Source organism: Peromyscus maniculatus, chromosome 12 (assembly GCF_049852395.1).
Source record: "Peromyscus maniculatus bairdii isolate BWxNUB_F1_BW_parent chromosome 12, HU_Pman_BW_mat_3.1, whole genome shotgun sequence".
NCBI lineage: Eukaryota > Metazoa > Chordata > Mammalia > Rodentia > Cricetidae > Peromyscus > Peromyscus maniculatus.
In genome coordinates, this window is record NC_134863.1 from 46,792,161 (window position 1) to 46,816,378 (window position 24,218).

Sequence of the window (24,218 nt, forward strand, 5' to 3'; positions counted from 1 at the left end):
CAAATCGACTGTGAACATAACCAAAAACAAACAAACAACAAAATAAAAACAAAACAGCTTATTTTTAAATTGTTCCCATGACCATGTTGGATCCCGGGCACTGTCCTTGGTGTATGTATTGCTCTATCATTTCAAGTCCTTTTCAAAAGCTACTAACCCATAATTAGTCTGTCTTAAGGGAGTAAACATTAGTTCTAACTCTACCATGATGAACAACTTACTAAAGCTCATGTTTAGTAAACATGGCCTCTGTGTTCTAGAAGGGCATTGTTGAGACTTATTAAAGAGACATTTGAAGACTAGATTAAGATATTTATATAATTGTAGGGCCACATGTGAAACTAACATTGAGGGCCCTTGTTTCAAAAAAACAGGATTGATTATCAATAGTAAACCTCCTCCTCCTACAGTCTCCCACATGATTTTGTCATGTGTTATTTGCTAATTAATGTAATTCTAAAGAATAAAAACTATAAATTATAGTATGTGGGCCTTTGACCTCAATGACAGTGCACACTGCCCATTTTCAATGTGAATTCCAGAACCTTTACATCTCAACAGCAGAGCTGGAAGTGTGCAGCAAGTATTTTGTAGTTCCTGCATGCATGGGGATTTCTAAGCAAAATTGAGGAAAAGCTGCACAAAATGTCTCCACTTTAATTCACTTTTGACACAGGCGTGCATATTCTATGGATGCTCTTTTTAACTTATGAATGAGGGGGACCTTAAAGAGAATGGAATTGTCCTGTCTTTCCCTTTTCTTCCGTGTTGGCTAGCACAGCAAAAGCGGGCAGAAAGAGGTTCCTTGCTGGTTTGTGTTTCTTTAGACCCCCACCTGTTTCTCAAAGAAGCAAGCTCTGGCTTGTGTGGCCAATGTGTCATGTTGGGGCTGTCTGTGACTCCCTCCACATCTTCTTTCTTAGTGGTAAGATTTGCTTGTCCTCTTCTCTTGTGTGTGTGGTGTGTGTCCACATGTGTATGCAGGCATGCTGGCCTGTGCATGTTCATGTGGAAGCCGGAACTCTATGTCTGGTATCTTCTACTATTTTACCCCTTAGTTTTTAAGACAGGGTCTCACGGAACCTGGAGCTTGCTGCACTTGGAATGCTTTACGTAAAGAGGGAGGCAGAAACCCACGGACAAGTGTTGTTATTTCTGGCTCCATTTGTTCTTGAGCATGCCCCCATTATCCCATGAGACTTAATTTTACAAAATGAAGTTCAAAGATCAAAGTGATAAAACTTTCAGGGGTTTGGTGAGATGACTCAGGAGGTTAATGTGATTTTTCCTTAAGCCCTATAACCTCAGTTTGATCCCTGGAACCACATGGTGGAGAGAACCGACTCCACAAGTTGTCCTTTGTCTTCCACACACAAGTGTATGCACCCACCCACGTACACATACACAAAAGAAGTAAAAAAAAGTAAAAATAAAAGTATTTCCAGATGGTGATAGGAACCAAACGTGGGGTCCCTGTGAAGGGTGCAACTGTGTATGTTGCACGCCCGTGAAGCTGACCATGTCTCAGTGATCTCATTATTACGAGAGATAATTGCACTTCTAGAATATGCAGGATCAGCATGACATGTCATTAGTGTATAAATTTATTAACAGCTATTTTGCACACAGAAAGCATGTATCATATAGTTTGACACCTATAATGTCCCTCTACCCTAATAAACTCACCCAATGGTGGTTATAGTCCTATTACTGAATCTGGGTTGAGCATTTCTTATGGGAGTTTTAAATAAGCAAGATACGGGCTGGAGAGATGGCTCAGTGGTTAAAGAGCACCGACTGCTCTTCCAGAGGTCCTGAGTTCAATTCCCAGCAACCACATAATAAGATTTGGTGCCCTCTTCTGGCCTGCAGGGACACATGCAGACAGAACACTGTATACATAATAAATAAAAATAAATCTAAAAAAAAAAAAGTAAAATAATAATAAAAAATAAAATAAAATAAATAAATAAATAAATAAATAAATAAATAAATAAGCAAGATACACTTTCCAACGCGTGGGGCTCTGGGAAGCTTGGGCACACTTTACCTGTGTTCATGAGGTCATATGGTCATGAATTCATCTGGTCATGAGGCAACTATGCAACAGACACAGCCCTGAAGTGAATTCCAAAGATTGCCGGGGTTCCTTCCCTCAGTAACTAAGCAGATTATAGCAAATGGGGAGATGCCGGCCATGTAAACGAAGTTGGCTCCTTAAAGCCTTGGGTAAGAAGGCCTCTTCTATAGCCACAAAGGGGAAATGTAAATACAAAATAAAAATAAAACAAAAGGTCCACCTGAGCAAGTAGTTCTGAACTATGGTTGACTTAGCAGCTAAGTCAAATTTGATGACCAAGAAGTCTCAGGTCCCAAAGTTCCTGAAGAACTATTAGAGTAATAACTCATCAACCAGTTCAATACAATCGCTAGGTAGAATACTACTTTTCAAGTGTTTTTTTTTGTTGTTGTTTGTTTGTCTGTTTGTTTATGTATGTTTTACCAATCAGTCATCTTGGATATACTAGTTTTTAGAAAGGCTATCTCATTAATTACTCAGTCCTTATTGAATAAGCTCACATCTCTTAGCTTTAATATTGCTTCTCAGCCTTTTATCTAAGACTATAGTATCTAATATGGTTTAACATAATTTTACTTACATAATTAAAGACCTAAATATTTTTAAGGATTGTTTCTTCTATTTCACTGATATGCTGCAGTGGATGGCACCATACTTGTGCATATAGGGCAGCAAAATAGGACTCAGTGGAGTAAAAGAAAAGATGTGAAATTGGGGATGGACATAGGCTGAATCCAGGAGTTGTTGGCAGAAGTAGAGGCTAAATATTACTAAAATAAATTGTACACATGTTTGAAATTTTCAAAGAATTAATATATCTGGCTGGTGTGATGACTTGGAGGTTAAGAGCACTTGCTACTCTTACAGAGGACTGGGATTTGGTTCCCAGCACCCACATGGTAACTCACAACTACCTATAACTACAGTTCTAGGAGATGAGATGCCTTCTTTTGACCTCTGAGGATGCTAGGAAAGCATGTGGTGCATATACTTGCATGCAGGTGTGTGTGTAAACGATTGTGTGGGTATAGTATAAAGTTTAGAAAGGCTTTCAAGAGGGTAACAGTAGATGATGTGGAAAGAAGGGGTGCAGGCGGAAGGACACAGGAGTCATGAAAGATGATAGAAAGCTATTTTTCCTAGTTTCAACTTGCAGTTTTTTTTTCATCTTTAGTGCTGCATAAGAATGCACTGGATAGTGAAAGTATAAAACCCTAAGCAAAGCCACATAGCTTCAGAATGGACATTCTGACGGTAGAGACATTCATTTGGATGCATAGGGTTTGGGACTGGGCAGGGATTTTGAGAGGTTTCCTTAAACTAGCTGTGTGATGTTTTCATTTGTGAGTTAATAAGAATAAAGTGATTTTTCTTAAAAAGAAAGGTCTGTGTAGCGTGTGCTTTTTAAAGACCTCTTCCCCACCCATGCCCATTTGGGTTTGAAAATATGGATCTAATTTCCATTGCTAAAACTTAATGGGCTTTTTAGAAAGTATTAATTTTCCAGCTCTTGAGTCTTCTTATTCACTGATACCAGGGTCAGAGAGAGTTTAACACCAGGAAATATTCATTTAGGACATGGGTGCACTAACTCCCACGCTGGTTCTGAAAGGATGTTGCTGAAAGATGTGGTTTTTTTTTTTGTTGTTTGTTTTTTTCAGATGCGGAGCCGAAGTATCTGATAGTCGTGCGACCCGCTCCTCCTCCCAGCCAGAAGAAGTCATGTTCAGGTACAGTTGTTGTATTGCATTTTCTTGTAGTTAACTTGCTCTGTGCAAGCTCACCTTCCATTACATGCCAGAGAAGAAATGCCTTGGGAATATCTTAGCAATGTAGGTATAGATGGTTTCAGTCCTGAGTCTGCAGCTTACCCTGCTGGACAAGCAACCATAGCCTGGTCTTAGACACTACTCTCAGCATAAGTTGGCATTGCTACTTCATGTGACTGTCTAGGCTGAGGTTTAGACAGTTAACACACTCTCTTCGCCTAGGTTAATGGGAGGGTAAGTGAATTAACACAGCTCCTGGCCTGTGATAAGTGTCATTTTAGCTAATTCCTGCTAGCCTGTTTCTATTGTGTAAGGGTGACCTCTTGCCCACTCTTGGCCTTTCAGATTTTAAAGACAAAGCTTTATAACTAACCTTGGCTTAAGGAAGCCATTTATGTTTGAAAAGGAGAACTCATTTGTGTATATACTGAAGGGATTGGCGCTTTGGTTTTATTTACTCTGTGTCCCTCCTTTCTGGACTTAGCTCCAACCAGGAAGGCTGGAGACAGAAAATGGATAACATACATATCAATAAGAGCAAAACTTTAACATGACTGTGATACTGTTGCCAACTTGACAGGAGTCTAAATCGCCTTGGAAACACACCTCTTGGCACACCTGTTAGAGATTACTTAGCCTCTGGGTGTGCCTGTGAGGGTGTATGTCAGTTAGATTAATTGAAATGAAAAGACCTAACAGTGGGCAGTATAGTCCCCTGAGATTCCATCCTGGACCACATCCAGGAAGAGAGTGCATGAATCTATCCCTCTGCCTCTTGGTTGTGGATGTGCCTTGACCAGCTATTTCAAGCGCCTGCTGCCTCGACTTCTCTGCTATGAATGGTTACCCTTGAATCATGAGCCAAAATAAACCCTTTCTCCTTGAAGTTGCTCTTGCTGCTGGGATATTTAACCCCACAGCAACAGGAGAAAAATACTAAAGACAAAAGACTAAAAGCTTGCCATGTCTAATTAGTAAAACTTCATGTGAGCATTGCTCTGAAGGAAAATGTTGCGTCCTCTAACAGAGTGTCCACTTTCCTTCCTGTGGATGGTATTGACCACAGAGTTCTACTTTGCTCTTTCTCGTGTGAACTCTTCTCCACTCAATGATTCCCTAGCCACTTTTATCTTTTGAGTAAGCCTGGATGCCACACAGAAAAGCATCTTTGTGTTTGTTTTGCTTCTCTGGAGGAATGAGATGGGAGGAATAGCATTTGATAATTCTACCACACTGAGCACAGGTATCTTGGCTACTCTGAATTTGTACTCAATGAATTAGCACAGGGCTGGTCACCAGAACTCAGCTTCTAGCACCCTTCTCTCCTTTTCTTACACTTCCGTCATTTCTTTTACAAGTAGCATTGAATGATCAAGCATTCTGAGAAATAAAAATATATATATATATACATTTTATCCCCCCTTCCACCTCTTACCTGAAGCAAAGGGGAAAACTCAGTATCAAGACAGTGCTTCAAAATTTTGAACAACAACGTCAAACGTGACTGTGGTGTCCTAGAATGTGATTTCATTTGGCTGGTCACTGACCTGTTTGTTCATGTAACCCTGATCATATAAATAAAAATTTATAAGGAAAATCAGACCACTGAGGCTTTTGTGGCTCAAGTAATAATTCCTACCTTCATTTTATTTCAAGGTTGCTGACGCTGGCCTTGGAGATTATTTCTCACCTCCTCATTCCTAGCTCAGGAAGTTGTATCATCCTGCTCAGCATGAGATAGTTCCACCTTTTCTCTTGGGCAGTGGATATAGTTTCTGGTTTTGTATTCTGCATCTGGGAGAGATGTGGTGACTAATGGAATCACTTCCATTTGTTTTACATTTGCATCTGCCACATAGAGTCTAATTAGCTAATCTTTTTCATATTAAAATCGCCAAGTTAGTGACATAATTGTTTGATTATACAAGCTTTGGATCCCTTGGGGAATGAAATATACATTTTTCATCTCTAAAGCTGCATTTCATCTCCTCATATACTGCGAGTTGAGCCAAGGATTCACTACAAAGGAAACTAGAAAATAATCAAGGAAATCCAAATATGAGTTTTTACCTTGCGTTCTATGTAATTTTGGACACCCTTTTCTGGCCCTTCTTATTCATCTCTAAAATGATGCTGTTGTATTACATTTGTGACAGTCAGCTCAGAAACAGGAAGATTAGTATAATCACCCCAGTGTTTGTTTCCAAGCTGTGTGTGCCCCCTACTTTCAATCAAGAGTCTCCTATCCAGTTCTTGGAGGTCAAATGTAGACCACTCAAATCACCATCTGCAAGGCTTGATGACAGGCTCATCTGAAAAGGTTTATAGAGAGGAGTACATGCCTGTCTGCAGCCAACAACTGTCATGATATTCATAAATTACTTTAGACATCCTTAAGAGGTCAACTTTCCTAGTTAACATTCCAGTGTTATGTTACTATGTCAAACACCCAAGATAATCTTAGTTTTAGAAGGTTGATTCTGTAACCACGGACCCCATTCTTTAGGGTTACGGTGAGACATCATGGCAGGAAGGCATTAATGCTCATCTTATGATCAGAATTCAAAAAGTGAGAAAGAAGAGACTGGGATTCCATAATCCCCCTTTTAGGGTATACCCCAAAAATCTAAACCCTTCCCATTATGGCTTACTTCTTGTAGTAACTCCCAGTAAGAGCATGGGATGAAAACCAAGTCTTTAGCATTGTGACACTCACTCACATCATAGAACCATATGTAGTAAAAAACATTTACTATGTATTTTCGAAAATTTGAAGAGGGTGTTTGTTACTTCACCATAAGGAAATGCCAGATGTTTAACGATATAGATTTACTCTGCTTTGAACATTACACAATGTATGCAGCTATTGAAAGATATGGCACCCCATAAATAAGCCAGCTGCATTAGAATGAGGCCTTTTTATACCACTGGATTGTATAAATCCTGGGTTCAGAGGCTTTCTTCCTGGAGTTATAATTGACAGACCATAGAGAAACAGACATGACAGTTTTTAAGAGCGTTTGAGTCAAATAGTCACCATTACACTTACTTATGGGGTCCTGTCTTACACACTTGACTAAAGGTCCCAGGCACTGTGCTGTATTGTTTCAAGCCCACTAGACTGAGAATACCCAAGTCCTTCCTATAATAGACACAGCATGCCCAGTCTCATGAAGCAAAGAGGAAACTCAGTAGGGATGCAGTTTTATGAGACTTATTTTTTTGAATTTTGATTTTATTTCCCTGGTTGAACTTGTATCCAAGGTTCTTCCTTTTCCTGCCTTCTCATTTCTATAGTTTCAAATGATTTTTAAAATCGAAATGCCTACCCCACACCCTTTCCCCCTTGTGCTTGAAAAGACTCTATACCCATTCACTAGCATAACTTGTGGTATTTCCCAAATTCTATAAGTCCCTACAGAACAACTGTGCTTCTTGTATTACCCCCCCACCTCACCGGCATTATTTCAAATGTGTGTACCTTTCCATTTGTGTGTTTACTGTAAGCATAGGCCTATTACAATATTATATCAAGCAAGTTTATACTGTAAGGTAAGATTTTTTAAAAATATGACATACAACTTCCATAATAATGTCATGTTCTCTTTGGGGGGTGTTAATTCAGTCTAGAAGAGTGGTTCTCGACCTTCCTAATGCTGCAACTCTTTAATACAGTTCCACATGATGTGATGACCCCCAACCATACAGTTTTGTTGTTATGTCATAACTGTAATTTTGCTACTGTTATGAATTTTAATGTAAATATCTGATGCGCAGGATATCTAATTTGTGACCCCTAAAGGGCTCATGACCCACAGGTCGAGAACCACTGGTCTAAAAGGCACATTTTAAATTTATTCTGTGAAAGAAATAAAGCAAATGGAATGTGTATATACACAGAGATGTAAGTATGTGTCTGGGTGTTTACTTCACTAATCATAGCCAACACCTGCGTAACTATGTGACTCACAGGAAAACTAAAGCCTGGGTATCATCACATATGGTTTGTGTGTGTGTGTGTGTGTGTGTGTGTGTGTGTGTGTGTGTGTGTGTGTGTGTGTGTACACATATACACCTGTACATATATGAACATGCACACCCAAGATCAATAAAGCATTTCCTTTGATGTTTAAATTCATGGATAAAAATCAGTCTTTTAGGCCATATGAAAACTCATGAAATTCTCAAAGAATTTATAAAAATATGATTTTTAAAAACACTCTCATGAAGTCTAGAAATGACTCAGAAAAATATCTTGACATGATAAAAGCTAAAACAAAAAGGAGAGAAAGAGGTGTGGGAGAGGCAGGAAAGATGGAGGAGTGAAGTGGGTTTTTTTTTAATCAATATTTTTTAATTTTAATTTTTTGGGGAGATGCTATGGAGGGGCTGGAATTGGGTTGCATGATGTGAAATTGCCAAAGATTCAATAAAAAATTATGCTACAATAAAGATACTGTGCCTGGAGCTAACTGTGTGCTGCCTCCCCAGGCAAATCTCGCTCTCGAAAACCTCTCCAGCTCGTGGTTGGTACATTGTCGCCAAGCTCAGTCTTCCTGTCCTGGGGTTTCCTCATCAATCCGCACCACGACTGGACGTTGCCAAGTCACTGTCCCAATGACAGGTAATTCCCCATAATGGAAATTATTTTTCACTACTTTTGATAGTATTGACACATGCTTAGAAAAATGTTCAAATTTTGGGGTCCTTAACATTTACTTAACACCTATTGGCCATATAATTGTTCTAGGTATTTGGGGTACATGGATATCTAGTAAGGGACGCTGCCAATAACAGAGCTGGGATCTATCTGAGTAGAAAACATATGGATGTGAGCAAACACTAAGGGAAGGAACAAATACCAAATGGGCAGTGTCATGCAGAATTGGCAATATCAATTATGCAGAGGGCACGGAGGCATGAACTAAAGATCATATCTATCTATTATGTCTATATCTATATAAATATATATCTATATATATCTATATATCTATTATGTCTATATCTATATATTTATATAGATATAGATATAAAGATCATAAAGATATACTGTGTATTTGTGTTTGTGTATGTGTATGTATCCTTTCAAATAATTAGAAATACTCCTTATTTTACTCACTACTAAGCCCATGTCTTATTTTGCTCAGTTGACTGATTCTTGAAAGTACTTATTTTTAATAATAACTGCAGTTGTTAGTGGATGCCATTTCTAAAAGAAATAAACACATTGAGATAGGCTCCTACTCTGAGACTCAGGTGACCTTGAGCTCACTGATCTTCCTGCCTCCACCTCCCAAGTATTGATCTTTGATCTAAAAATTCAAGAGTGTTGGAAGCAGAAGTCCTTGAAGCATGGTTTCAAATCAAGCTCCATCACTATTTCCATCATTGGGGAACATGTAACATGCAAACTGAATGTTCCCCCATCCCCAGACTTCATTGGGTCAGAAATTGAATGTGGGTCTCAACCATCTGTGTTTCAACAAGAATTCTAGATGATTCTGTTGTCCACTGATGTTGAAGAAAACTGGCTTAGAAAACTAGATGTGAACACATGGGAGAATTAAGCAGAGGTGGAGCAGAGAGGTGGTGGTTGGCAGAACAATTAACAGTCATTCATGTTTTCAGATAACTGCAATTCATTTATCCTTCAACCCAACACAATCTTTGGCTCTGTCTGAAATGAGCAGTGAGTTAAACACTGAACCATGATCCTAAATGGCTTATTCAGGGTATTTGCTTCTCATAAATATTTACTACATAAGTATCAAAATTCAAAACTGCGTAAGTTTGCAAAAATCTCAAGCTTAGAGACGTTTAAAAGGGGTGTTTAGTAGTTCTTGTTTTAAATACACTAGAAATTATTTCAAATTTGAGAAAAGTTGCATTCCTGCTTTAAAATAAAAATGTGGGGTGTAATTTAAACATAGTAAAATCTATAAAACTTGTACAGTTTGAGGTATAAATTTTTATATATTTTATAGCATTAAGAAATAGAAAAGAGTATGTTATTCTCTGTACCTTGGGCAGTTGTTGGCATCTGTGTTAATCACCTACACTAAATAGATGTTTCTTTGATGAGGGTTGAGAGATGCACTCATCTCTGGGTATAAGGATACATAATTAGGAGTCTGTTACTATTATGTCCATTTAGCAACATTCTAGTAATAGGCTCTTGCTGAGGGCCTATGACCTATCTAGCCCAAAGTTCTTGGCCTAGCAATGGTGCCAGGTATGGGTTTCATCCTGTGGTATGAGACTTACGTCCATCATAAAGTGGTTGGGTACTTCCATGATGTTCATTTCACAATTTCACTGGTGAGCATATCTTGCAAGGCCAGTCATTGTTGTAGCTCTCAAGGATCACAGCTGGGTAAGATGATGATTTTTTTCCCTCTGGTAGAATGCACAGCACCTTCAAGCACTATGAAAGCTAACCAGTAGGGATGAAACTTCCAGATCAGGAACGGTTTGATTTCTCTATGGTCTATGACTCCAGTAATAAGGTCTTATTGTCAAGTTCTGAAGGGTAACAAAGACCAATGGCAATAGTCTAGAATGTTTGGGTGTCTATGAGAGCTCATTGGCCAACATCCAAAAGAAGAATTTTTTTCTTTGCACTGGGATTTTTATCTATTAGCTTGTGATGTCTAGTAACATTGTTGGCCTGTGGGTAGGAAGTGAGGACCTATTGGAGGAGGGGGTGAGTATGATCAAAACATATTATATGAAATTCTAAAAAAAAAAAGAAAAGAAATAAAGAAACAAATAGAATTCCAGAAAGTACCCTCTTCCAGAAACATCCCTTGATTGTATTTTTATCCCTATAGATTAATTTTGCCTCCTATAAAATCTGTATAAATGGAGTCACATTGCGTGGAAGGGTTGATCTGTCTTCATTCCTTCAGCATGCTTTTAAGTTTCATTTCTAACATTTCAGGTGTCAAAAGTCTACTTTTTTTTATTCCTGAGTAGCGTTCCAGTATGTGAATATTCTTGTTTATTATATATTCTGCTGGTGGGTACAAGGATTGTATTGATGAGGCCGTAGAGATGGCTCAGTGGTTAAGAGCTCACTGGTTGCTCTTCCAGAGGACCAGCTTTCAACTCCCAGTACCCACATGGCAGTTGACAACCATCTTACCCCCAGTTCTAGAGGATATGGTAACTTCTTTTGTCCTCTGAGGGCACTGCACACATAGACCCACATATGTACATACAGGCAAAATACCAATGCACATAAAAAATAAAATCAAATAAAACTGTGTTGTGATTGTTTTTATGTCTATCACTTCTATAAACATTTTCACACAAGACTTTGAGTATATTATCTAATCTCTTGGGAGGAACATACCTCCAGTTGGAGTTGCTGCATTGCAGGAGTGTATGCAGGATGTATATTTAACTGTCTCTCTGGCTTCATCTACATTCCCTTAAGCAGGCTGTGAGAGCTCTGCTTGCTGTAAATCCCCTTCAGTGTTTTGTGTTTTGACATGTTTTTTAATTTTTTTTTATTTTATAATTTAATTTAATTTTACATATCAGCCACAGATTCCCATGCCCTCCCCCTCCCCCCATTCCCATCTCCTCCAGGGCAAAGACTCCCCTGGGGATTGAGTTCAACCTGGTAGATTCAGTCCAGGCATGTCCAGTCCCCTCCTCCCACCCTGCATAAGCCCCAGGTTCCAAACAGCCAGCACATGCACTGAGGACAGGTCCCCGTCCCACTGCCTGGATGCCTCCCAAACAGTTCAAGCTATTCAGCTGTCTCACTTATCCAGAGGGCCTGATCCAGTTGGGGGCCCCTCAGCTATTGGTTCATAGTTCATGTGTTTCCATTAGTTTGGCTATTTGTCCCTGTGCTTTTTCCAATCTTGGTCTCAACAATTCTTGCTCACACGATCCCTCTTCTTTCTCACCAATTGGACTCCCGGAGCTCCACCTGGGGCCTGGCCATGGATCTCTGCATCTGCTTCCATCAGTCATTGGATGGGGTTTCTAGCACAACAGTTAGGGTGTTTGGTCATCCTATCACCAGAGGAGGTCAGTTCGGGCTTTCTCTCAACCATTGCCAGTAGTCTATTGTAGAGGTATCTTTGTGGATTTCTGCATACAATCGTGACATGTTTTAATTGTAGCTCTTCTAGAATAGTGTTGACCCATTACACTTAACACACACTTCCCTTGCTCTGAGGATAGCTGAGCTTTTTGGGCTGTGAGATTATTTTTGTAGGGTTTTATTCTTGTTTAAACTGAACTGGAATGAAAAGCCTTTTAAAGTCTTTGCAAGTTCTCAAAAGTACCTTTTAAATTACTTTGATTGGGAAATCTAAGCTGAAAAGGAATGAAATCAAATTTTCCTTCCTGTGTCCATGGTCCTCAAGGAATAAAATACTTGGAAGAAAGCATGGGGATGATTATTTCCAAAACTCTTTTTTTTAAATTAATTTTTAAATGTTTCAAAAAATCTGAAATATTTCTTATTTCACCCACCACTAAGTCCATGACTTATTTTACTTGGAAAATACTCTTGAAAGTGCATATTTGTTTTATGATAATTCCAGGTTTTTAGTGGAATAGTTCAGTATGCCAACACTGGGAAAATAATGTGCTGGTTGAGTTGCCCCCCCCCCCAAAAAAAACCAAACCAAAACAACAAAAAAAGGAAGAAGAAAGAGGAGAGAGGGGAGAATCAGAAAAAGAGGAAGGGAATGTGATAGTCTTACAGCAAAATGCAGTTTGATTTTAATGGTTGCTCAGCTGGCTTGATGAATCCTTGAGGGGGGATGTGTTCCACCAAGGTCAATGGCAGCCAGGGGAATTCTTGGAGCATGTGCAGTAAGTGCCTTCCAGTGCCTTGTGACTTTCCTTTATTTATGCTTGAGTAATGCTGACCTTTCCATGAAGAATTTATCTACTCTTGCCACGGGTTGCCATTGTTGGCAGCACCGATGGACAGAGCATTTAGAGGATGTCGGAGCAGATGGCTGAGAGCTAGGTCATAGACTCTGAGACTTCTGACTCAGATCATAAATACATCTCGGCCTTACCCTGGCTCACCAGTTCTGGCCCTGCCCATTTCCTTAAATAGATGTAGTCATGTATATCAAATTACAGTATTAAAATTCTGATTTGAGTAAAGTGTTCAAAGGAGTCAGTATCATCTCAAAATGATTGTATCTTTTCAAATCTGAGTTGGAAAAATAGGAAGTGTTCAGATAGGACTTGGAGAAGAATTAGAGAGTCATGGCTGAAAAGGACCATTTTAAGTACTTGTAGATTCTGCTTTTCTAGGCAACTTTGCTCCCAAGTCGGCACAGTTAGTAATGAGCTGACATTCTAAAGCTTTTGTCGTGTTTGAGAAAAATGAGCAGTGCTGATTTAAAAGCACCAAAAATACTGTACACATTGTAAACACCCAAATGCCTCTACCAGAACTGCACATAATTAGAAACAGACCTGGAGGAATCTGCCCTCATACAGTCTTGCTGCTTTTTTTTTTTAAATGAGGTTAGACCAATCCAATGGGTTAGAATAAGCAATAACAGCTAAAGGGAATGATTAGGTCTTGAAAATTAGAAGACTAACATAGCTGAGATTTTCTTTCAGCCATACCTTCTTTAAAAACCACTGGAATCTGGCTGCCCTTGGATTGCCACAGAAAGACAAACGGGGTTGCTTTAAACCAATGAACCATCTGTAAAGACTGGTTTATAAAAACCGTTTCACATTGGTTTCTAGAAACCTCCATTATCCCATGCAGAGAACCTACTGGACAAGTTGCTCCATTGACTTTGGGCTTTCCATACCAAAGCTCTGACTTTAGTAACTTTCCGGTGAGGACAGCTCGTGTTCTGCTGTGTACTTGGATGTATTCATGGGCTGTTGCTCTGGCTTTGCCGCCCATTTCTAGCCCTGTTTTCACACACAGTTTGTCCAGGTCTTCCAAGATTTCGGGTCCTTCCCCAGTTGGAAAGTAGATGTGTTTCGTTTATGGTTGTGTGCGCAGTGTTCTTTGAATGGAAGAAGGGAACATTTGCTGTCAGTCTAAGACCAAAAGAGAACTTTCCAAGCTGACATAGAGGAAGGATATGGGTTTGTTTTTTTTTAGCCAAAATTTGATTTAATATTGATTGCTTCTTTGTCCTTGCCACTCTCTTAGCTTGTCAAGGCTTTCAAGATTGCTTCTTCAGCTTTATAATTTATTTGTCTAACATTTTCATGTTTTATTTTTTAGTATAGAATTAGCATTCTAGTTTTTGATTATTCAAGAGGGATGTTTACTTTTATTATTATAATTTTTTTCTTCTAGACTTCCTAAGAAGTAGGCTTTCCCCCTGTCTGAATTCTCACTTATTAAACCTGGAGCCTTGTTACTCCCTTGCTTTGAAATATAGTGCTTTGTGAGAGTAGGGTTATGTCCCCAGGCTGGTAGTAAACTGGAACTAGCAGGGAACTGTCCTCATTTTCTGGTTTTACCTCAGAATCAACCTGACAAAATTGAACTGATACCCTTTTTCTGGAAATCTCACTTTCCTTATTACTTTGGAATATATTGAAATTCTCCTTACACCCTAACTTCATTTATTTTTTGTATTTCATTTTCTAGAGTGTCTAAAGGTCCCACGTCTTACTGGTTTTGCTTGGGAGAAGTACTCATTATCTATGTCCTTATCTTTTCCTTCTCTGTTCCCACATAGACAGTCCCAACTCAAGCACTTCTCTGTACTCCACATCCCGACAGTAGCACACTGGCCATGTTCCCTGGATCTTTTCACACCTTACTCCACCTATACACCTACAGTCATGCTAAGGAAATCTAGACTGATCACTGTCAGCTTACTCCTGCACCCCAATTTCATCTTTACCTCTGTTCACATCTCTCTCCTCCAAGGATCACATTTCTGACTTCAGCACTCCTGATTCCATTTCTTCCAATATCCTTTAAGCCTTTGGCTCCTTCATGGTCAGTCTCTTCTCTTTCAGCCACCCCTTCAATGCCACTGGTATCCTGCCTCCTGTGTACAAACAGATTCAAGGTTTCCATAGCCACATCATCCCTAAGAAAACTTCTCTTGATTATGTTCTGTCTTCCACACTTCTTTTTTTATCTCTTTCCTTAATCTTCAAGGTGATTCCTATGTTCTTGATTTTTACAGCATCCCCATCCATTTTTTACTGGCTCACACCCCCTTCCCTCTGTTTCACTGAGATGTGTTTGTCATCAATGATCTAATAATTACTAACTAAACCAGTAGAATTTTCTAAACTATTATCTTCTCTATAGAATTATTGGCCAGATGATCAGCTTAAAAATTACCACAAGCATTCAAAGATAATATACTAAATGCTTTGTAAGAACAGAAAAGATGAGTGCATGAGAAATAATGTGAGGAAGAATACATGGGTCTGAAAAAAGATGAAGGAGTAAGGGACTCAGAAGAAGGAGGCTTAGTTCATTCATTGTATTTTATCATTAGAAGATTCAGTCTGTTAAAGATGGCACACAACAGAGTATAACGGTACATGGATATTTTTATTATTAAGAAGGTGGAAAAAAGAAGATTATGCTTGTAGTGAAACACATTGACAGGGTTCAGAAAGCGTTCATTTTATTGTTGCTTTGGTAGATCACAAAACACCTACACAACTTCCTTGGGAGATCAAAGGAAAGGTTGATGTGCTTACAAAGTAAGAATGTGGTATAAATTACCAGGAAGTCTACTCTCCTGACATTAGAGTAAAGGAAGGTGCGATACTGAGAGGATGGAGTGACTCTCAGTGGCTCCAGCCACTGTGAAACAAGGACATTAACAAATGGGGTGCTGGGAGGAATCTTTTAGTACACGGATGGGGAAAATATACAGTGCCCATGTTTGGGGGGAATACAATTGTGTCAAATGCAAGTCTTCCTGAAAAAGTGTGAGTCCATAAAGTGGCTAATGATGGGAGAGTTTTCGAGGAATAAACTAATTATGATGTTCTTCACTTTCCTCCTAATTATAGTTCACTGCCTGCCGCTACATCACAAATTTAGTTTTTGCCTCAGGGAGAGTTTTAGAATAGAATATCTAATCTGTTGCTGAAATAAACTTCTATAAACAGAGTCTCAAAAGGTGTTTAGTACAAAACCTCTTGAGAAAGTTTATTTGTACAAAGAAACAGCTTCTCTGAGGTCACGCTGTTGTTGGTAGTGGACTAATGGTCAAGCTACTACCTACTCTTTAAGGCACTATTTTTTTTAAAGAGGTTTTCACTGTGTAGCCCAGGATAGCCTTGCATTCACGATCTTCCCAGGTTAGTGCTTCGATTGCAAGTGAGCATCACCATGCTCCAGCTCACTCTCTCTATTTTAAAAAGACCCAGAGCCTCTCTAATATGGTTGAGCTCAAAATTACTAGCAAAAACTCACACAAACAACATTTGATCCTGAACGTTCTCAGACAATGAGGAGAAGGTTGACTATGTATCGAATATGGTGAATATACAGTAAAAATAAGTTAAAAAGATTTGAACAATACTAAATTGACTACTCTCTGATTATGGGTCATTTTATGTTTATTTTCATTTACTTTTGCCAAGTACCACAGCAGAAAGAGAACTCATGGCAGACCAGAAGTATAGCTCAGGACTCACAAAAGAGGATGAAGGGTTTGATTATTCAGCTGTAGCTGCTCTGGGGCCTCTTCTGACTCTGTAAGGTCTTGCTTTACTAAGATTTTTTTATCTCAACAGACTAGTTGGAGTCAACAAGTGAGAATCACAGATCTTCTGTAATACAAGCAAGCTTTTATTGTATTTTGCCTCAACTTGTGACAATTTTAGGGGAATGGTTTATTTTGTTGAGTGACCCTAAGGAAAAATTGCAAAAATAGAATTGTAGACCCAATACTTAAATTGGTCTTTGCTGATGGCTGAAATACTGCATTGAAAGCACTTCTAATTTTAAAATGACCTAAAGGAAAAACTAGACATCAATCCTGCTCATTGCACAATCTTTATAACTGAGTGTCAGATTATAAAGCAGTATCCAGTCTCAAGAGACCGATAGTTCATTTTAAACTCAAGAAGAATTCAATTCACTACTTTCAGTATAACGCCTACTCTTTTCTTTAAGACTTAGAAGCCTCCTACCTTATGTAATTATCAACTTAGATGTGTTGAGGAAGGCCAGTTAGACTGTTGTAGAGGAGAAGGTATGGTAGCTTGTATACATGAAAAATTTGGTATGAGAGAGGATATTGTAATTAAAATAGAAGAACTTTACGGGCTGTTTTTTGTTTTTGTTTTTAAATGTGAAGTTGAGGATCTTTGAAAACCATGGAGCATTCTGTCCCATGTTCTTTGTTGGAAGGCTATATAAAATCAAGCTGATTAGAAAGCCTTGGATTTGATCCTTGGCAGCTCAGCTAGCAATAAGATCCTGACTCATGCCTGGAGTTAAATCCTCAGGAATACATCTGTACTAGAAAGGCGAAGTTGAGGGGGGTGGGGCATCTGCTCTGATTTTAGCTTCTCAGCATTTCTCTAAGGTCCTTTAAGAGCCAGGACATGGTGGAAAGGGGGAGGGCAACAAAAATTCCATGTAGCATTCTTGTCAAGCAATGCATTTCATTAATCACTGTTGAGATTTTGACTTACAAGACACAGAGGACTCTATCATCTAACATTTGTTACTGGTAGCAATGAGTGTTCTGGCTGGAACAGTCCCGTTCAATCATTGGGCTTTCTGTTATTTTGGAATGGGGGATTCGAGCCCAAGAGTAACTTTTACTGGTTAAAAAAAAAAAAAAAAAAAAAAAAAAGCAAGCTAAATGACTGCCTGCAAGCATTTTCAGGCTCTGCAACTAGTAAGAAAGTAGGCCATATATACAAAGGCTCTCCCCTAACTCTAAGGCCCTTGCTGACTTTATGTACGTCGGGGTTGGGCACAGATTCTCCCCTACATACTTAGAAGTGCTGAATTTTGGCTTAATACTCTGTCATTACTATCTGAAAATTCTCAGATACTTTTCAACAAAGGTTCTGCCTTTTTATTTTACAAAGTCCATACTTTATCTTCAGTCCTGGCCCCTATTTCCTAAGACTAAAGGCAACTAACTCTATTTGTATCTTCAAGAAAGTGTACCTAGGAAAACCAAAGAACATTTTAGTAAGCTTAGTTATTAGGGGGTGTCTGGTAAATGTTTTTACCCTGAGTGAGTGACCTTAAAATCTATAAATAAAACCAGTTAACTTGGGTGTTAATTTAGCTTTGATAGGTGTGGAGTAGGGGGAATCATTCTAAATTTGAGAAAAAAAATATATAAAAGCCCTGAAGTAGTATATAGTTACTGTGTTCCATCATCATAGGTATAGCTATTATGTTGCTCTCTTGGTTAAAAATATTTATTTAAAAATAAAAAGGAATTACTTACCTGTCAATACCACAACTGATACCTATTCATTTCCTAGCCTGCTCACCAGACATGGAAGTTCTATTATAAATATGACATTCTCCCACTATTAGTTGCCTCCTTATAATGTTAAGAATGACAATATGGAAAAATTTCATGTTCGTAGTCCTGGAAATGATGTGAAAGCATACAGTTGATTTTGCAGTTTGCCATTTTATCCAGTGCGGCATTTGTGTATACCTGTGTTAGTAGCTGCTCTGCCAGTGTGTCCTCGTCAGTCTGTAAAGTAGTGTGAAACTTGCTCTCCAGGCCTGCAACCTGGTTAGGGGGCTGTTCAAACCACAGCCAGTGGAGCTTTCTTTGGACTGTCATTCTTCTGTTGTCCGAGGTAAGGACACTAACTGGCCATACTGGGAAAGGCAGGTGATGGTCCTAAAAGCCAGTGTCTACATTCATAAAACAGGGTTAATACTTTCTGCCATTCAAGATATTTTTGTGATAGTTGAATGAGACAGCCAAACCTAGCATAGACAAGACACGCAAAGCCTAGTGCTGGGGGACTCTCTTACTGTGATATCCAAGTTGTAGGATTATACAGCCTGGAGCAAATAGGTAACGGCAATCTTACATGTATGTTCTATATGTATGTTCTATATTCTTACTGTACCTCTATTAAATTTACCTTTTTAATATAACAATAATTACATTTTCCTCCTAGAAAGCAGTCCTATATATGACATAAATCCTCAGGTTTGTCTTTTACAAATTGAGAAGTATTCCTTTTGATACACCCTCCCGGCACGAGAAGGCTTGACTCCTGCAAATTATGAAATGACTATACCATTTATAACACCTAGCTTCTGTTCTCTCTGCAGCTGGGAAGGGATGACTATCTAGAATTTTCTCTTTCATTTCTGTCAGTAGCTAATGATTGTGCTGAGACTTCTGAAATTCTGCTGGCACCTGACTTGAAGTTTAAAATTTAGAATGAAAACACACATGCTCTCTTAAGCTTAAAAAAAAAAAAACAATCTGAGCAGTCCAACATTCAATGGAGTCTTCTGGTTGAAGTCTGTTGTGTGTTAATAAGCTTGAGGGAGCTGACTAGATGGTTCAGCAATTAAGAGTTCTTAACTGCCATTCATGAGGACCAGAGTACAGATCCCAGCACCTATGTGGGAGGCCATGCATCCCGCGAATGCCTGTAACCTTAGTCCTGAGAGATCCAGCAGTGCTTCCTGGGTTCAGACACACATGCACCTGCATACACGTGTGCACATCTAGTCACAATTGAGATGCATGTACACATAACTAAAACAGATCTTAGAAAATTGGAATTACATTTTGCATATCCGGGTGTTTTTCAAACTTCTTATTTTCATTATTCAACAGATTTTATACAATTCGATATAGAGAAAAAGATAAAGAAAAGAAATGGATTTTTCAACTCTGTCCAGCTACTGAAACAATTGTGGACAATCTCAAGCCCAACACGGTTTATGAATTTGGTGTGAAAGACAACATGGACGGTGGAATTTGGAGCAAGGTTTTCAACCATAAGACTGTTGTTGGAAGTGAGTATCCTCTTGATCCAATAAAGCTTTTTATTCTTTTCTAATTGTCCACTTTAAGTCACTTCACTAGCTGTATAATATGAAATAAGTTCATTTCCAGTTATTTCCAATATTTAACACGTTCTAGTGTTTAAGAAAATACAAATGAATAGAATTTAAACGTTGATATTTCAGAAATTTTTATAGTGTGATTTTTATAAATAGATAATGAACAACTTGATGTTTCCAGTGATGTCATTATAGTATTTTAAAATATATCTTTGCCCTGTGAACAGCAGCTGAGCTGAACAAATAAAATGCCAGTATGTGTAACCAATCACAAGGGGTGGTGGGCCTGTGGAAGTAGACACAACCCACTACAGGGAGCCCTGGACTTCTCTTCCTTACCTTTGTACACACACATCATTGGGATCAATGTTTGAAATGGCACTAAATGAAGGTACATGCCAAAATTGAGAATGTGACTTCAAATTGTCCCCACGATGAGTTAGACTTGATTAATGAGCAAGAAGAATAAAAATAATGCCATTTCCTTCTTGTTTTCAGGTAAAAATAAAGTAAATGGGAAAATCCAAAGCACTTATGACCAGGTCCACACAGTGGTAGGTGCCAATTTATTTTTAAGGTTGTTCTTTAAAAATAATTATATCTGCATTGTGTTTCTACTTAGATGAGAAAGACAACTGTATTGTGAGGTACTAAGGTTATCTATTGGTCACTGGGTGAAATGCTTAATAATTTAGGAATTAGCTGCTTTTTGTTTTGAAAATTATATATATATATATATAATGTGTATATATAATTATATAAATACAACTATATAAATATATAATTATATAAATGTATATATTATATATGTGCTTCCAAACCCTTTCTAGTTTGTTTGAAGTGCTACAATTCAGAGATTCAATGCATTTATTCTAGTATTTGAATATTTTAGAGTATTCAAGATTTTGTTCATTCCTTTGTTAGTTCTGTGTTTGATATGGGCAAAGCAGGTCAGAACAGGACACAGGATGTGAAGGAGAGTTTGAGCCTCTAAGTTAGATATGGCTCAGGTGGAAGGAAGTCTTGTGGACATAGGGCTGGGTTGGTATGCAGGATGTGCATCCCAGTCCAACCTGGAATTTATGACATTATTTTCTATTGTATAATCTAAATTATATGATTATTGCTTTAATCAGTTTCCAGGTTATAGGCATTTTAATTAATTCTAATTGATTTTTAATTTGATATAAATTCCTATTAAGAGTTCAGTTTTTTGTTTTTTTGTTTTTTGTTTTTTTGAGACAGAGTTTCTTTGTATAGTTTTGGTGCCTGTTGTAGATCTCGCTGTATAGACCAGGCTGGCCTCGAACTCACAGAGATCCACTTGGCTCTGCCTTCTGAGTGCTGGGATTAAAGGCATGCACCACCACCGCCAGGCTAGGTTTTTAAGGCTCTTTAGTACTAATGGACAAATTTCTTTCTAAGGTTATCCTAGCTTATGATCTTTCAAGTAGTTAATAAGAGTTTATCCTGCTTCTCAATAGTGTGTATTTCTATTGCTAACATTTTGGCTAATAGTTTAAAAATTATATTAATTTTCATTTCTGTGAATGCTGATAAAGTAGAACTATCTTTGCTTTTGTTTTCCACTTAGTGATCTTTAGTTGTGACTCTTAGTTAACTGGGAATTGGGTGAACTTTTTTCCTGACCAGTTTAAGACTTCGTAACCTAAAGAATCCTTTGCAATGCCATCTAGAAATATTTTTCTTACATTTGCTATCAACTTGGTTGGTGGGAATTGTTAAGAGAATCACATCTTGAAATATACTTCATCCAAAGACTAGACTTTCATTGGATCTTTAGCTGTGCTACAGTTTTCAAAGCCTTTCCCTCTCCAGACAAAAGATAAATACACGTCTCCCTTTTTAATTTCAGTTTTTTACAACAATTAAACTCTAAAATCTGTGGGTTTTGCTTCACTGTGGTGTACAGTAAGGCTCTGCAATTTTCTAAGTGGTCAGTTGGTCTAGTAGCATGGATCGAATAACGATACTCTCTAAGGTCTCTTTGATTCAGTTTCTCTGGAGTTCAGTCAGTATTATAAAAGAAAAACCAACCTGCTACATTGCACAGGAGGAACAGCAAGACACAGTTTCATCCTCTTGTAGAACATTCTTCATGCTTTGTTGTAAATGGTTTCCTAGGGAGCAAATCTTATCCCCTTCCCTCTTGTCTGCCTTGCATAATCTTTATGTGACTTGCTGATGTCATTTCTCTCATTCTTTCTTTTACAACTCCACATGTCAATCATTTTTATTTATTTTGGTCAGAATGCCTCATGTAGGATGCATCACTCGGTGAGATTGGGAAAGATGGTTGGTACATGACCACAGCAGAATTTAATATCTTTTTTCCTTTTCATAAACAGCTGTGATAGGGCTAGAGCGGAGGTTCCTACATCTGTGATACAGAGCCAAAGTTGTATCACTTCCATGTGTGAGGTGGAGCACCCCCAAATCCAGCCAGCTGTGATGAGCTGTACTTTAAAACTCTCGGTTATTTCCAAAGGAAAACCCAAGTTCATTGAAAAGATGCTTCAACGCTCTTCTGTGACACTCTTTATGAGCATCCTTTGAATAGCAGAAAAGTGTTTCATGAAGTAAATTCTGTGCTCTCAGGAAGCCCTGAGACATGGGGAAGTTGCAAAGGAGCCACATGGGATAGCCATTGGCCATGTGTCCCACAGAATCCATTATGAAGCTGTTTTGATATTTCAGATTGTATATATTTCAGTCCAAATCAAGTCTTTCTCCAAGTATTCACCCATATCTGCTATGAACTGATCTTAACAGGCAGTATTTCAAGAGGAATGCAATGTCTTTTAAGTTTTAAGTAAAAGACTTGAAGACTGCTTTCATGCAATATTCTCATGTCTAAACCTTTGAAACCACAAAATATCCTTATACCCTACTAAAAGAAGTATTTGATACAGGGAAAGTATTTTAACATTAGGCTGTCCCTTTAAAAAGATAAATAATAATTAAGCTAAAAGTTTGTGTATTAAACCACCCCATCTTATGCCCTGGTCACATTGCATACTATAATTTATATATCCAGGCATACATTCCTCTGGCAGGCCCCACACAAATTATTCAGGGATGTGTGGCAGGGTCTCTTCTGACTGGTTGGTTAGTATCTTTGCTTTCTCAATTGTTAAATGCCTTCAACGATGTTACTCCTATCTTTACCTCTAAAATAGTGAAGAATGAGCATAAAAAATACTCTCATTTTTTTCATATATAACATAAATGCATCATTTGAAATGCATATAAGAAAGAAAATATTTATCATAATATTTGTGTTTTTTATTTTTTCAGAGTCTATTATATTTATTTTTTCGTTTTCATTTCTCATATATTATATTCTAACCACAGTTTCCCCATCCTCTTCTCCAAGCCCCTCCCCTGACATCCCCTCTCCCCCCAAGATCCACTCCTCTTTCCCTTCAGAAAATGCAGGTTTTTTCGGGGATATGAACCAAACATGCATATCAAGTTATAATAAGACTAGGTACATCCCCTCCTAGTAAGGCTGGATGAGGCAACTCAGTAGGAGGAAAAGGGTCCCAAAAGCAGCAAAAAGAGTTAAAGACAGCCTTTGTTCCTACAGTTAGTGGTCCCACAAGGACATGAAGTTACACAACCATAGCATATATGCAGATGACTTAGGTTAGACCCATGTAGACTCCCTGATTGTCACTTCAGTTTGTGAGCCCATATGAGCCCAGGTTAGTTGATTCTGTGGGCTGTGTTCCTTGATTATATTCCACCCCTCTTTTTATTATATCCCTTTTTAGTGTAATATTTTTATTTATTCCTTGAACGCAATAGATTACATTCTTTTTATGAAAATAAATGTCTATTACCTAAATGCTTGTTACTAGGTTTTATTCAAAAATCAAATGGCTTAAATTTAAACACATTTTCTCTTTAAAAATTCTTAAATCTAATTTATTCAATAAACAATACCAGTTATTGAAGTATGTACTACATTTGAATATATTTTGAAATGTAAAATTATTTGATGCAACTTTCCTGAAATCTGTGTTCCTTTAGCTACGATGCTATTTCTACCCTTTCATTTTCCATTCAAAATCAACTCACTTTAAGAAAGTTACTCCCACAAATGGAGGAGCCCTCATAGTCTCTTCTTAAAATTCCCACTTTTCAACATGGTTGCACTGGAGGTTTCTATCACATGTTCTTGAAGGGCACATTCAAACCATAGCACCATACCAGCCCACACTGCGTGATGACCTGAAGTCTTATCAGTACCACGTACTCCACATCCCACAGCAGGTCTGATGGGGCCCATATCTGTTCCTCCAATACACGTTCATGGGGTTTCACT

At 38.2% G+C, this 24,218-nt stretch overlaps 1 protein-coding gene across 35 annotated transcripts in view; it reads left to right on the forward strand.

The window, feature by feature from the left end:
- Positions 1-24,218, forward strand: part of Abi3bp (ABI family member 3 binding protein) — a 208,344-nt gene that overhangs the window by 72,445 nt on the left and 111,681 nt on the right. For all 35 annotated transcript variants that reach the window (XM_015989199.3, XM_015989185.3, XM_076549010.1 and 32 more), the window contains exons 3-6: positions 3,742-3,810; positions 8,341-8,473; positions 19,638-19,819; positions 20,366-20,421. In XM_015989199.3, coding sequence (XP_015844685.1) covers positions 3,742-3,810; positions 8,341-8,473; positions 19,638-19,819; positions 20,366-20,421 — 440 coding nt within the window. The remainder of the gene's footprint in view (positions 1-3,741; positions 3,811-8,340; positions 8,474-19,637; positions 19,820-20,365; positions 20,422-24,218) is intronic.